At 38.8% G+C, this 14,800-nt stretch overlaps 2 protein-coding genes across 2 annotated transcripts in view; both read left to right on the top strand.

Moving 5' to 3' along the window:
- Positions 1-14,800, top strand: part of LOC311297824 (UDP-glucuronosyltransferase-like) — a 61,902-nt gene that overhangs the window by 1,122 nt on the left and 45,980 nt on the right. The gene's annotated exons all lie outside the window — the stretch shown is intronic.
- On the top strand, positions 3,701-6,666 carry LOC311297827 (UDP-glucuronosyltransferase 1A5-like). Its single transcript, XM_084420292.1, has 2 exons — positions 3,701-5,071; positions 6,580-6,666. The coding sequence occupies exons 1-2, from the start codon at positions 4,208-4,210 to the stop codon at positions 6,631-6,633; spliced, it is 918 nt and encodes a 305-aa protein (XP_084276418.1). The 5' UTR covers positions 3,701-4,207; the 3' UTR covers positions 6,634-6,666.

Raw genomic sequence — 14,800 nt, 5'->3', positions numbered from 1 at the left:
TCTAACACAGTAATTCCATTGCTTTCCCATGTACAAACTCACTCTAAAACAGATGCAGTTCAATATTATTTTGGCTAATTATTAGGTTAATAGATATTAGGCTAGTTTTGCACCATTTGGTTGACTTGCATCATAGTTTCCATTGTATGTTGTGCAAAACTTTTCATTTGTAGTATTAACTACAAAAAAAAAAAAAAAAATCATCTCTGTATAATCACGCATATAGAGGCTGGTTTTATTTGAGTTTGATCTTTAAGTTCATGCCTCACTTTAAAATACATGGGCGAAAAGCACGTCTTCCTTATGGATTACTGGATATTTATGCAGTTAAAGTCCCAATGAAGATTGAAGTTTTTTGGCTTTTAGTATGTCTATGTTAGCCTTACTCTTATCTATGAACTAGTGTGCTCCAAAACAATGACAAAAAAAGCATTTAGAAGATATAAGCATTCAAAACTCAGTCTCTCACTTACGCCAATATGGATCAAGGATTTTGATGACATCACTCTGCACTTAAGCTTCTCATCAGATTTTCTGTCCAATCAAATGCTCTCTAGAATCTAAAGCATCCTGCCCCCTACATTATAAATAGACGCTGCGGCTAAAATCGGTCACTTGTTCATACTTTCTACATGGTGAATGGCACATAGTGCACTATATGGGATAGGGAATGATTCAGTGTAAATATGCTTTCCATTGGGGCAAATTAAGTTTCACGTTAGCACAGAGCGGATCATATGCGCGAGTCGGCGCATACCAGAAAACGTATCGGACCATTTGAATCCTACACAGAATGTTGAAGCGATACGGAGGAGATTAGGAGGAGAAACAGTTACAGTGCCGTGTCCACTGGTGCACGTGAGCTCGACTTCCACAGGAAGACACTTCCAGTGGACACGCACTGTTAGAGATTAGGAGGAAACTGCGGCTGCCGGCTGTACTGAGCTCAACTGCTCTGGCCGAGCTGTGATATAAACATAAAGCTAGCTATTCTTAAAAAGGGGAGGGGCTGTTCGATATGTCCCGCCCTGTCTTCCTGTTTCGGTGGAAATTACGTCAACACATTGAATAATGCTGCAGGTTTCAAGGCACTTCAGTGGGCCTTTATAGCCTGACTACGTCAGACTTCCTACTTCCGCTAATTTCATTTTGCTCCTGTAGTCAGTCTGAGATAGCAGCCTATCTTTCAGTTTTCCACCGGCCTGAAAACAGCCGGGCCAATCAACGAACAGAGGGTGGGCTGAGAGCCGTGACGTAGATGCTGATTGTACCGTGGATGCGTAGATTTACTTCACATAATCTGCAAAAGTCGTTCACAGCCATGTTCACTCCGGTATTTCGCTCAATGGTTTAGTTTATGCATCATACATGCATTTACAGTGGAAGTTAGATGCGGCTGAGCATGCGCATAACACACGCCATAACCAAACGTTATGTGATTGGCTTACGGGTAACCAATGATTTTAAACTTCAGACAAGCGCCCCCCGCGAGAGAGAAAACACTTCTCTATTATGCTATTCCAGACTCGGTCTACGAAGCAAAGTGAAGTAGCAGAGTCTGGTATTACCAGGCTAGGACCTTTAAACTGTGAGAAGTGCAACTTCAATGCAGTGAATGCAGTTCATATGGATAAATGTGTCAATAGCGCCACCTTGTGTGTAAAAAGCTAAACTATTTAGAGTGCTATTTTGTAACCTGCTCTTTTAGATATCAGCTGTTCTTTCCATAGTAAATACATAAATAATGATGATTGCACTTTAAATGATGGGTAGTATGGTATTTAATAGTCAAACTATCTAGTCAGAAACTAACAAAATGAAAATATCAGATGTTACTTTTTACACTGTATTGTACTTTTGGAATTGGCAATCAAAGTGGACATGTCATTTTCCCATATAACTTTGAGGCCACCTGTTAAGTCACTATTTTCTCAGAGTCATGACTATAGGTAGACAACACCAGATGTTAACTACATTTACATTTCTTTATTTTGTAGATGCTTTCATCACATATTTTTATAAACAGCAGTATATTAGTTCATTTAACAATTTCAGTTTTTTCGCTATCAGAGCATCAAGAGAAACATGCCTTTTGTCATATAACCACATTCCATACTTTCACGCAGTTTGGATCCCCACTGCAGTCCAAGCAGGACCTTGCACATTCTAATAGAGATAATAAGTAAGCTACAAGTGGTTGATGTACTTTGTAAAAATGTTGATGTGCTCGGTTAATATGCTTTGATAGCTAGAGTTGACTATAGAGGACTCAAAGTCTACCTTTTGTTCGAAAGGTGTCTTTATAAAAAACCGATGTGTTTAGTAGTTTTTTTCTGTTAAATATAACGGAAAAAACAACAACAACTTGATTATTTTGCAGACTGTGTGGAAGAAAATTAGGTGAGAAAGTGGTGATGTCTTAATGGTTAAAGTCTTAAAGGAGTAGTTCACTTTCAAATGAAAATTGAAAATTTTCCCTGATTTACTCACCCTCAAACCACCCTATAGGTGTATATGACTTTCTTCTTTCAGACAAATACAATCGGAGTTATATAGAAAAATATCCTGGCTCTTTCAAGTTTTATATTGGCAGTGGACTGCAACCAACAGATTGAAGTTCAAAAACGTGCATCCATCCATCATAAAATACCTCAAACAGCTACAGGGGGTTAATAAAGGCCTTCTGAAGCAAACCGATGAGTTTGTGTAAGAAAAATATGAATATTTAAAAATGAATAAAGTAAAATAACTAGCTTCCGGCCAAACGAACATACGGATTCCACTTGAGTCTCATTTTTACTGCTCATATTTACACTATGATACTTCTGACATCATAAGTTTCGTAAGTTGCGCATTTGGGGCTAGTAGACTGCGTATCGAAGTTTGGCCGGAAGCTAGAATTTTACTTTGTAATGTGTTAAATATGAATATTTGTCTTACGCAAACTCATCGCTTTGCTTCAGAAGGCCTTTATTAACCGCGCCCCCCCCCCCCGAGCCATGTGAAGTTCGTTTATGAGGATAGTTCGGACTGCTGAGCGAATCACTGGCACTACCCTTCCCACACTCAAAGAACTGTACTCATCCAGAGTGAGTAAAAGGGCTCGCAAAATCACTCTGGACCCGTCACACCCAGCACACTTTCTGTTTGAACTGTTACCGTCTGGTCGACGCTACAGAGCACCGAGCACAAAAACAACCAGACATAGGAAAAGTTTCTTTCCCCAGGCCATCTACCTCATGAACATTTAAATGTTCCCCTACTGTGGAACAAACATGTGCAATACTTCCCTCAGACATTTCATTATAGCACCTTATAACTTTATATATATATATATATATATATATATATATATATTATTTTTTTTTATACCTATGTTACTTGTCACTTGTCTTGTCACTTTATATTGTATGTGTACTGGAAGCTACTGTCACCTAGACAAATTCCTGGTATGCGCAAGCATACTTGGCAATAAAGCTCTTTCTGATTCTGATTCTGATTAAATAACTCCGATTGTATTTGTCTGAAAGAAGAACTAGTCATATACATCTAGGATGGCTTGAGGGTGAGTAAATCATGGGGTAATTTTCATTTTAAAGTGAACTAATCCTTTAAGGTTTAAAATCAGTAAAACAAGCAATTTACAGAATGCATACAGTGGCACCAGAAAGTATTTGGAGACTCACTTTTAAATGTTTGAATTGCACTGTTTTTTCCCACAATAAATTAAATATAATAGCTGTCATCTTGCCCTTGCTGCCTGTTATCAGCTTCAAATGTAAAGAGAACCAGCACGTTCCTGATCTTGTTGTGAATGATTGACTAGTGAACTTTGTCTCAAAAAAAAAAAAAGAAAAAAAAAGGTTTGCCTTCAAATTCTTTAGTCAAATTGTAATCAGTTACTTTAAAAAAGTTAAATATGGTTATTTGGTAATTAAATATTGCTATTAAATATCACTTGGCTTTTTTTAATTTATGAGATCTGGATACTTTTCTCACTCTGCTACTAAGGGCATGCTTTGCCGCTTAAGAATCGAGATTGTCAACTTTTCAGGCCCTGCCTACTGTTGGTTGTTTAAACTCCCCTTTCAGGATAAAAGCCTGTGCCGCATGATGTGCAAATTCATAAGTGCTTGCAGACTTATAAGACAATCTTCTTAGCTCTTACCAATACTACAAGCTCATATGCTTGTAATTATTGCTGATTATGTATGATAGGATTTTTAGAATGGCTGCTTCTGTGTTGCTCTTGTGTCTTTTCTGCCTGGGATCAGCAGAGGCTGGAAAGTTATTAGTAGTTCCTTCAGATGGCAGCCACTGGACAGGCATGAGGCCTTTGGTGGAGGAGCTTGGCCGTAGAGGAAACCTGGTGGTGGTCGTCATCCCAGAAGCGAGTCTGAGTATGGGTCCTTCACAACACACCACTACTCTGACATATCCAGTACCCTACACCAAGACCCAGTTACAAGAGCAGGTGAATGCAGGTGTTTCTACTTTGATAAGTAAAGATTTATCTACAGATCTGGCCAGGTTTCAGAGTTTCCACAACACTATGGATCTGCTTAATTTTCTTATAACCCGGAATGCTGAGGGTTTGCTCTCCAACGAAGCTTTGATGAAGAAACTGCAAGATTACAAATTTGATGCTATTCTCACAGATCCATTTGAGCCCACTGGAGCTATAGCTGGTGAATATCTCTCAGTTCCAGCCATTTATATTCAAACAAGCCATCCTTGTGGTGTCGACGCTCTTGCCAGTCAGTGTCCAGTTCCAGCCTCTTATGTTCCACAACCTTTAACTCACTTTACTGACCACATGAATCTTTGGCAAAGAAGTGTGAACCTAGTAAGGACTCTCCTGCAGCCCATGGCTTGCGGACGTATGTTTGCTCGTGCAGATGAGATCGCCTCACATGTACTGCAGAAAAAAACATCGATGGTGGAGATCATGAGCCGTGCAGCTCTCTGGTTTATACATTCAGACTTTGTTTTACAATTTCCACGTCCGTTGATGCCAAACATGATCGTAGTCGGAGGAATGGACAGCAAGAAAGCAAAACCTCTGACACAGGTTAGTAATTTAATAGCTCTTATTTTGCCACTACTACTGATTATCATCCTCAAATGTAAAGTAACATTTGCCAATATCACAGTTTCAAAAGAAAGACACTTCAGAAATAATATAAATAAACTCATTCATATATTCAACTGGAATGAAATACCTGTCAATAGGTCTTTTCATGATCAGACAGCAGTTTTTTTGGAACTTTTGAGAGATTTTAAGTAATTTGTGAAATTTGCAACAGTAAGTGGGATCAAGTAATGCATGCATTAAGATCTTGGAAGAGGGAGAAACTCTCTGAGCCTTTTCACAGGTCTGTGTGAGAAAAGAAAACAATAGTTCTAAAACATGTTTGACACTTTCTGGAATTTTATCTTTTTACAAAACTCTACGAACTAGTTCTTAGAGTTTCTGTAGTTCTCCAGTTTCTGTGTCCAGGGGCAAAGTGAAAAACCTCCCCAGCGCCCACACACCTCCTCCTCCACTCCGTTCAGCACAATGTGCTCAATGAATGCATGTATCAACAGAAATATATTAACATTTTCTCACTCTAGATGTCATTCATATTTTAATCATACCATCCATTTTATTATTTCTCTTTTTTGACAAATCCTTAATTTCAGTTGTGAACTGGCTACTGTAATTTTTTTTACAGTAATTCCAGTAGCAGTGTGCAATCTCACTCTAAACTGATGCAGTTGCCTTGCAGTTCCTACAGAGGGAAGTCTCACTGTTGGAAACTGTGAGGCATGCATGGTTTTGGACTGTTAGTTTTTGTATAAGCCAATCATGCCATACAATGCATACATGATCACAATTTGCAAGCTTAGCTGGTCAACAAGGCCTCTATCCCTATAAACACACATGCAGATAAAAGGCCAGTATTTGAAGACAGGCTGTGTTTGATTTTTATCTTCAAGCTCATTCTTCACTATTTAAAAAGAAATGTTTAAAAGGGCACAACTAGAATTAGTAATGAACTTTAATTAGACATTGTTTCACAGATTTCAGTGTCTGTTTCAAATGTAGCATTTTAAAGTGTCTTGGTTTTTGGTTAGTGCTTGTTTAATAGGTTATAGATTAGTGATAAATAGATATAATAGTATTCTGTAATATTTCGATTTCTGTTCAAATGTGAGGTAAAATTGCAAATTCAAATTTTAACACGTCCTCATCCATTTTTAAATCTTTAGTTACTCTACCAGCACATCCAGTATGTTGCTTATGTTGCACCTTATGACATTTCATGCTGCCATGAGTTTTGCATTTGACAAAATTTATAAAAAATAGTTTTCCTCACCCACAACCCCCCACCCCCCTTTTTAAAAATCTTTTTGTAAAAGTCTGAGTATGGGTCCGTCACAGAATACCACCACTCTGACATATCCAGTGAACTACACCAAGGCTGAATTAGAAGCAGACTTAGCAGATCAATTAAACACAGTTCTAAGTATTGATATCTCTACAGACCTGGTCAAGTTCCAGGTGTTCATTATTTCACTGGATATTCTTCAAAGCTTCATAGTGAGGAACGCAGAGGGTCTGCTCTTCAACAAGGACTTGATGAATGAACTGCAAGACTACAGCTTTGATGCTATTCTCACAGATCCATTTGAGCCCACTGGAGCTATAGCTGGTGAATATCTCTCCATTCCAGCTATTTATATGCAAATAAACCTTCCTTGTGGTGTTGATGCTCTTGCCAGTCAATGTCCAGTTCCAGCCTCTTACGTTCCACAACCTTTAACTCACTTTACTGACTGATGAATCTTTGGCAAAGAAGTGTGAACCTAGTAAGGACTCTCTTGCTGCCCATGGCGTGCAGACATTTGTTTACTCGTGCAGATAAGATCGCCTCACGTGTACTGCAGAGAAAAGCATCGATAGTTGAGATCATGAGCCGTGCAGCTCTCTGGTTTATGCGCTTTGACTTTGCCTTGGAATTCCCACGACCGTTGATGCCTAACATGAGCCAGTCCATCCACGTTTATCATTTGGTTTTGGAGTGGAGGAAACTGATCCTAGACCAGCAATTATGGGCAGCTTTTTTTTATAAAAGCAACTAGTAGGCTAGTAGCAGGCAGGCTGCTTTTGAGGGAGAAAATTTCACTCGAATTGTATATTGCTAGTCTCAAGTCCGTGGCCATTACACACGCTCCGCCTATGGTGGTCCTGGTCCCTGTAACCAGTTTTCTGATTAGGGCAACTGGTAATTACAGCACTAAGTCTTTCTGTGTGCCCTACCTACACCATTGCTGAGCTAAATGCCAACTTGGACCACATAAAGAAGAATGCGTTTGAGAAGCCTCTGCAATTTACTGATGTTTTTGTGAATTTGGGGAACCTGATAGAGTTCACAAATATGCAGGTGAAAGGCTGTGAAGGGCTGCTGTACGACAAGCTCCTGATGAAGAGTCTAAGAGAGACGGGATTTGATGTTTTGCTCACCGATCCTTTCCTGCCGTGTGGCACTATCCTTGCCGATTCCTTCTCATTTCCCGCCATTTATTTATTGCGTGGAATTCCCTGTCGGCTTGAGGAGCCAGCCGCTCAGTGTACCTCACCTCCATCTTTTGTCCCGCGCTTCTTCACTGGTTACTCAGATAAGATGACTTTCTCTCAGAGTGTAAAAAATACGCTTATACGCAGTTTTTTAAATGTTCCTTTGCCGTAAACTGTGAACTGGCCAGTAGATAGAGCACGCTGCAGTTTGGCTTCATTGGTATGTCTTTACCTTTGAGTTCCCCAAACCTCAAATGCCAAATATGGTCCATACAGGGGGCATCAACCGTGCAAAGAGGGGTTCACTGACAAAGAATGTTCATGAGCACAGTCATTCTCTGGTCAGGTCAATGCAAAGAAAAATATTTTTATAGCAGGATTAACTGAGTTGTATTACTATGTGTTGAATATAATGACCATAATGACTTCATTATAACAAACAAAGCTGAGACATGTTGAAATAAAAGATTAATTGTGAAGTTGATTCCTACAAATATAAACTTAACACTTCAGTACAAGTGACAAAATATACAAAAATAGATTTTTTTTTTAAATGTTATACTGTGATTTGATGTCTAAAAATACATTCAAAAGCAAAACGTGTGAAAAAAAAAAACGTGCCAATAAGTGCTCCTCTGCCGCCATCTACTGGTTATAATGGTAGTTTCATGTCTTTTTTCGATTTCTTTTTTTATAATTTTTTTTTTTTTTACCAAGTTAGTTTCCCTACATCGTGAAACTTTTAGTTTACAAATGGGCTCTCAGAGTATGGGGACGCCAGAACACACATCTGCGTCAGAACCAAATGGGAACCTACAGATGTGTTTGACATCGGCTGCGGTTGGATGTAACCGATCGGCGAGAGTTGCCGCGTGCAGTCAGGGAGGAGCTGAAAACGGAGATGTGAAGTAGAACACTGGCTGGTTCCCGTAGAGAAGCTTGTGGTGTTTGCATATATTTTATCACAGCTGAAGTGAAATAAAGGCAATATTATGCAATATCATGGTTACACCAGGGGATACACGTGCATTGTTGACAAGCCGATACCCCGAACTCTGCAGAAGGAGTTCTCACGTCTTGGGCAGACTGCATGCGTTGCGTGTGAAATTTCATCCCAGGTACAGTGGCATATATTTAAGCATGTCAAATGAATATAATTTTATGGGTTTTATTTTTTCATCGAAAACTAGCATGTTAGCGTTTACTAGCTACCAGATTGATAATTCGCTCCTCTACTAGCATTACTTGATTCATGAAGATAAATGGAGGACAAGATAGCTTCCGTAACATAGCCAGGCAGACAACAAATTTGAAAAACTACAGCATGATGGCATGGGCGTCGGAAGAAAAAAAAAAGTGGGTGGGTCCTCCTCCCCCAGAAAAATGTTACTGGAGTAAATGCCATTTCATGTATTCTGGTGCCTTTTAATTAAACTAGTAAACTAAACTCCACTTCACGTCGGGCGGTTCATTGCCTCCACGTCGTGCATTAAATGCACAGCTATCCATGGATTATCCCTCTAATACCATGGTCATTTGCCAGCAATGACAACTTAAAGCTGTTTTTGATGTTTGCAATGCAATATTTGACTGGAAAGGTACAACGGGCGGTTACTTTCGTCAGTTGCGGCTCGTTGAGAAATATAATGTATAGCTATTCAGTTTATTTTATTATTTTTAATTAAAAAATAATCATAATTTTAATTCCTCAAGTGGAATGGATTTGACTGACGGCGCTCTGAAAAGCAAACAGACAAATGCATTGAATTAGAGACAGTAAAAGTGAGTGGGTATAATATCATTGGTCTTAAAAAGTGGGTGGGTCTTGTCCCACATACAATGGTTCCGACGCCCATGCATGACGGCCAAGTCAGCATCGGTCGGGCACCCCTCCTCCTCCTTTAGCTCACGCCAGCGAGCTCAGGGTGGACCAATATTGATCCCCGCCTGTGAAGCAGTTGATTCTGTTCCCTACCGGAATTCCTTTTCCCTTTAAGCAATCATACTACAAATCATGCGTGGTTGCCGAGTTACTATACGTACCACCGTGAGGTATGCCGTAAAGCAGTCGAATTTTGTAGTTCTTTTTGTGCTCGGGTTACTACCCGAACCCCGAAGTTCCGTAGTGCCAGTAAAAGCGATACAGACCCCGTCAGGCTATGGCAGACGTGTCATTCAACCTATTGTAAGTCTTGGAAATATATTATGAAGGTTGAAAAACTACATGGTGTTGCTTTAAGTATTAAAAAGAAAAGTATCTGAAACTATACATTTTAAATACCAATGTAGTGGGGTCTACGTTTTAAGCCTATTGTCTTATTATACGGAGATGAGAGAGTCTGTGGCTCTTACCATTGGAAAAAGTGTAAAGGCTTGGATCACGTGACGTGAGGCACCTCGGCCTATCATATAGGCTAACGGCAGTGATGTCAGTGGCCAGTGTTCAGAGTTCAAAGCAACACTTAATATTTTACTACCAAATTATATGTAGGCCTAATATTTAATTAGTTTAACTTACAGTGGAATGTTTTCATTGACATCTCACAATTTTGGGGCACGTGAGTTCCCAAACATGATGCATGCTGGGATACTCTTAGCTTTGAATACCACTCCGAAGCAGTATTCGAGATAGTGTGGGTTTAGATGCATTCAGGGCACTGCACTTTGGCATTTTAAGACATGGGACAGTCTTGCACACTTCCTGTCTCGTGCATGTGCTCTCAAGTGGCCAAGACTGCAAGTGTATTTGGACAGGACCTCATTACAGTTTACGTTACACAGTTTCTTGTAGATTAGCGCGTTCGTCTTGTGAATAATGTTCTATATTTGGTGTTATATCGCTAGTAAACGTACTGGAGGACTGCAATGTTTGTGGAATGTGTTTTACTGAGTGGTAAAAAGAGCGTGAATTTCTCTATTAGCAGGTTTATTGGGCATACATAGCAGTGATAATAGTCACTAAAAAAGTAATTACAATGTAATTGTTGAAATCGGGAAAGCCATAGAAAGAATACATTTATTTATTAAAATCTTTATATTTTGTTTACCTTTATTCATTAAAAAGCGTTATCTTTATTAGGCATACACAGTAGTCATAATTCATTACAATTCAAGTCTAAGTCATTTGTTGAAATGTGGTACCCATAGAGAGAACGCATCATTATTTAAAAATTGTTTTATTAAACAACTGTCCCGATATACCTGTCACCTCTGCACTACACTTCCCATCATCCTCCCTTGCTCCCACCTGCTCTCACTCCATAATCCCCCACACCTGCCAGCAATCACCCTCATCTGATCCACACTACAAAATCCTGCACACCAACAGTGAATGCAGTTGTACAGTTCATATGAATGAATGTGTCAATAGCGCCACTGCGTGTCTAAAAATAGAAACTATTTAGAGTGCTATAATTTCATAGCCTGTAAATTTAGAAATCAACTGTATTTTTGATATTAAATACATAAATGACAATTGCACTTTAAAGGATGTGTATGGTATATAATAGTCAAATATAGCCATGAATTAACTTCAAAGTGGCAAAGTGGACATTTTCCCATCTAAATTTTGAAGTTTCTAAAACATTTCTTTTACATTTCTTCATTATGTAGATGCTTTCATCACATGTTTAATAGAGAACCAGAATGTTCCTGGTCTTGTTGTGTATTGATTCACTAGTGCATGTTGTCTCAACGAAAGAAAAACAGGTTTGCCTTAATAATCTTTAGTCAAATTGTAATAACACTTAATAAAAATATCACTCAGCTTTATTCATTTATGAGATCTGGATACTTTTCTCACTCTGCTACTAGGGCATGCTTTGCCTCTCAAGAATCAATACGAGATTGTCAACTTTTCAGGCAGCCTACTGTTGGTTGTTGAAACACCTCTTTCAGGATAAAAGTGTGTGCCGCGGTGCTTGCAGACCAAAAGGCCAGTATTTGAAGACAAGCTGTGTTTATATTTGAACCAGCTTTTTCTTCAGCTCTGACTTCGCGTGCAGCCGTGCACGAGCACAAAACCTCACAACACCCTCCCCCTGTCGGTGATTGGTTGGAACACTATTTGTTTTGGTTTTGAGTGTTTGGCTAAACCATTTGTTTTTGTGTGCAGATCTCAGAGCCTAGGCTGCCTACAGAGACGCGTTTTTTGGACGGCATGCTTATGGGGCGGGCAGCTAGCGGATCGTTAGGAAAGATTAGATGAATGTGATAAAAATATTTTTGGGCCTGAAATCACTGATACCACCTTTAAGTTCATGCCTCACTTTAAAATACATGGGCGAAAAGCACGTCTTCCTTATGGATTACTGGATATTTATGCAGTTAAAGTCCCAATGAAATGAAGATTGAAGTTTTGGGGCTTTTAGTTTGTCTATATTAGCCTTACTCTTTTCTAAATGTGTCAATTCATAGATGCCACCTACGTCACTACAAATAGAACGCCGCCATATTTGCGACCGACTCGCCCGGTATGGCCGCCCAAACTGCCCATTTGAATGAGAGAGAGAGACAGAGATACCTGGAGAAAATTTCTATTTAGGCTCCTCCGATCCTTATTTGTTACCGCCAGTTTTCTTTAGTCCATTATTATCTGCCCCAGGCTTGCCCCAATTGGCCTTTCATGATATAGAAATACTTAAAGTCATAGAGCTTCATGGCGCGCGTTCATGAGAGTCGAGGCGATGTCATGAATGAATCTATGAATCTGCAGCTGTTCGGCTGGCATGAATGAATCTATCTAATCCGTCCATCAGCACAGCCAGAGACATCAGCCGAATATCATAAAAGACTGCCATATCTGTCCGAAAGAACAGATGTTCAATTACAGAGAGAAGGTTTAATACACACAAATATCGAAAGAATCTTTCGAGTCGAATCTTTTTGAATGATTCGGCTGCGATTAAAAGCTATCAAGAGGTAAGCTCACCAGTGATTATAATATAACGACTTAAATTGCAGTTTGTTCGTCACATAAAGCTATCATATGAATAAATAACGCTATTAATATAACGGACGAGTCGTATTAGATCACTTTTATGATACTTTAGTGATGTTTTTTTGTCTTTTATTATTATAATTTTTTGCGTGACAGCCCCCAGTAGGCTAATGTTACTCATTCACTTTCATTACATCGACAAGAAGAGTCTCCATTAGGCTACATATTCAAAAATGCCCCTTTGTCTTCCACGGAAAGTAAACAAGGATTTGCGCATGAAGGCGAGTAAATGACGGCAGAATTATCATTTTTGGAAGAACTAACCTAGTCCTTTAATATGCATTTCAAGGCTGAGATTATGCATTGTCTGCAGAGCTAACGTTAACGTTACTTACACAAAATAACATCTAAAGCGCATGTGACGAAGACAATTTATGAACTTCATAAAACTATTTATTAGATTTAGGTAGGTATTAACTAACAGACAGACAGACAGACAGTTATATTCAAAACAACCCCAAATCTTACTAACTTACCATGATAAAATGCATTTAAACAGATCCAACAATAAAATGAAGACAAAACATTATCTGTCGATATCTGTCTGTATAATGTTGGCCACTGAGAGTATAATGGAAATATAATTAACCACAAACCAACATGAGACTTCAAGTCTTTTAAATAAATTATTATTTTGGTATAGAATAAAATACCAGTTCAGGGTTCCTCTTTCGGCTGTTGTTGCAGCCAACTGCACAACATATTGCAGGCATTACTGAGATCGGTCGCAAAGATGGCGGCGCAAAGCTACAGTGACGTCACGTGAACCGAATGAATAGCGCCACATTGTGTGTAAAAAGCTAAACTATTTAGAGTGCTAGCCTGCTCTTTTAGATATCAGCTGTTCTTTCCATGGTAAATACATAAATAATGATGATTGCACTTTAAATGATGGGTAGTATGGTATTTAATAGTCAAACTACCTAGTCAGAAACTAACTTAAATGAAAATATCAGATGTTACTTTTTACACTGTATTGTACTTTTGGAATTGGCAATCAAAGTGGACATGTCATTTTCCCATATAACTTTGAGGCCACCTGTTAAGTCACTATTTTCTCAGAGTCGTGACTATATAAGGTAGACAACACCAGATGTTAACTACATTTACATTTCTTTATTTTGTAGATGCTTTCATCACATATTTTTTTATAAACAGCAGTATATTAGTTCATTTAACAATTTCAGTTTTTAAACTACAATACTGATGAATTAATTTTCTTGTTTTGTTTCTTTTGCAACCAAGAAAAACTCAATTCATAAATGCATGTGTAGCAAATTAGCTATATGAAATATTAATAATCAATAATAACTGGTTATAATTGATTATGAATATTTGGATCAGTTAATTAACTTAAAGGTGCATTGCGCAACATTTCATGTTAAAAATACCCGTTTTTCTAACCCATACATGCTTAAACAATTGCCTGATGGGCTGAATGAGCCCTTCTATGATCACTGCGATTGCCTCTATAATCCTGTACAGTAAAATAAATAAGAGGGATTCGGGACGGAATCGACTGGGCGTGACGTCATGCGCGTTCACGCTCACCTGGCTATGTCTGGCAGGTTTGTGTATTCGCCGCCATTATCCGCATCAGCGAAGACAACTCGAGCGACTTTTGCAAAAGTAGAAGATGGATTCAAAGAGACCGGCTTCTAGTTAATCCCAAAGTTGAACCCCAACGCAAACTCCACGTAACCGCGTGCACAACTCTGGTTGCAGTTTCGCGTGTCGCCAGAAGGGGGCATAGTTCTGCAAAAACTCAGAGACTTGCGCAATGCACCTTTAATGTCGTAAATTAATATTACAATCAATAACCTGTTTGTCCCGTGAACACTCAGTGTTAATTGTTTATTAATTCTAAGAAATTTACATTTCCGGGACATGGGAAATGTCTTTCTTACTTTACAGTACTACTAAGAGCAAGTAGACAAGATCTGTGATTAGTGACTCCAGATATAAGCTTGAGACACGGACAACTTTACGTGTGACATGAACAAGATTTTATTAACTTGACTAAACACTTAAACTACTCTAACATACACATACATACATGCATACAGTTTACCAAGGGAAAGAGTGCTGAAGCAGAATACAGGAAAGCAAGAAGTCATAGCATTGTTTTGAAATTCAGCAGATCATCAGCCTTGAGCAAACCATCAGTTTAGTTCTAACACGCTCTTTTTTAAAAGGGGGAAGGATACTTAATGTATCAAATAATGAGACTAAGTTTG

This window comes from Rutilus rutilus (assembly GCF_951802725.1).
Source record: "Rutilus rutilus genome assembly, chromosome: 10".
NCBI classification, from domain to species: Eukaryota; Metazoa; Chordata; class Actinopteri; order Cypriniformes; family Leuciscidae; genus Rutilus; species Rutilus rutilus.
The sequence above is the reverse complement of the archived record's forward strand: the minus strand, read 5'-3'. Positions and strand labels throughout refer to the sequence as shown.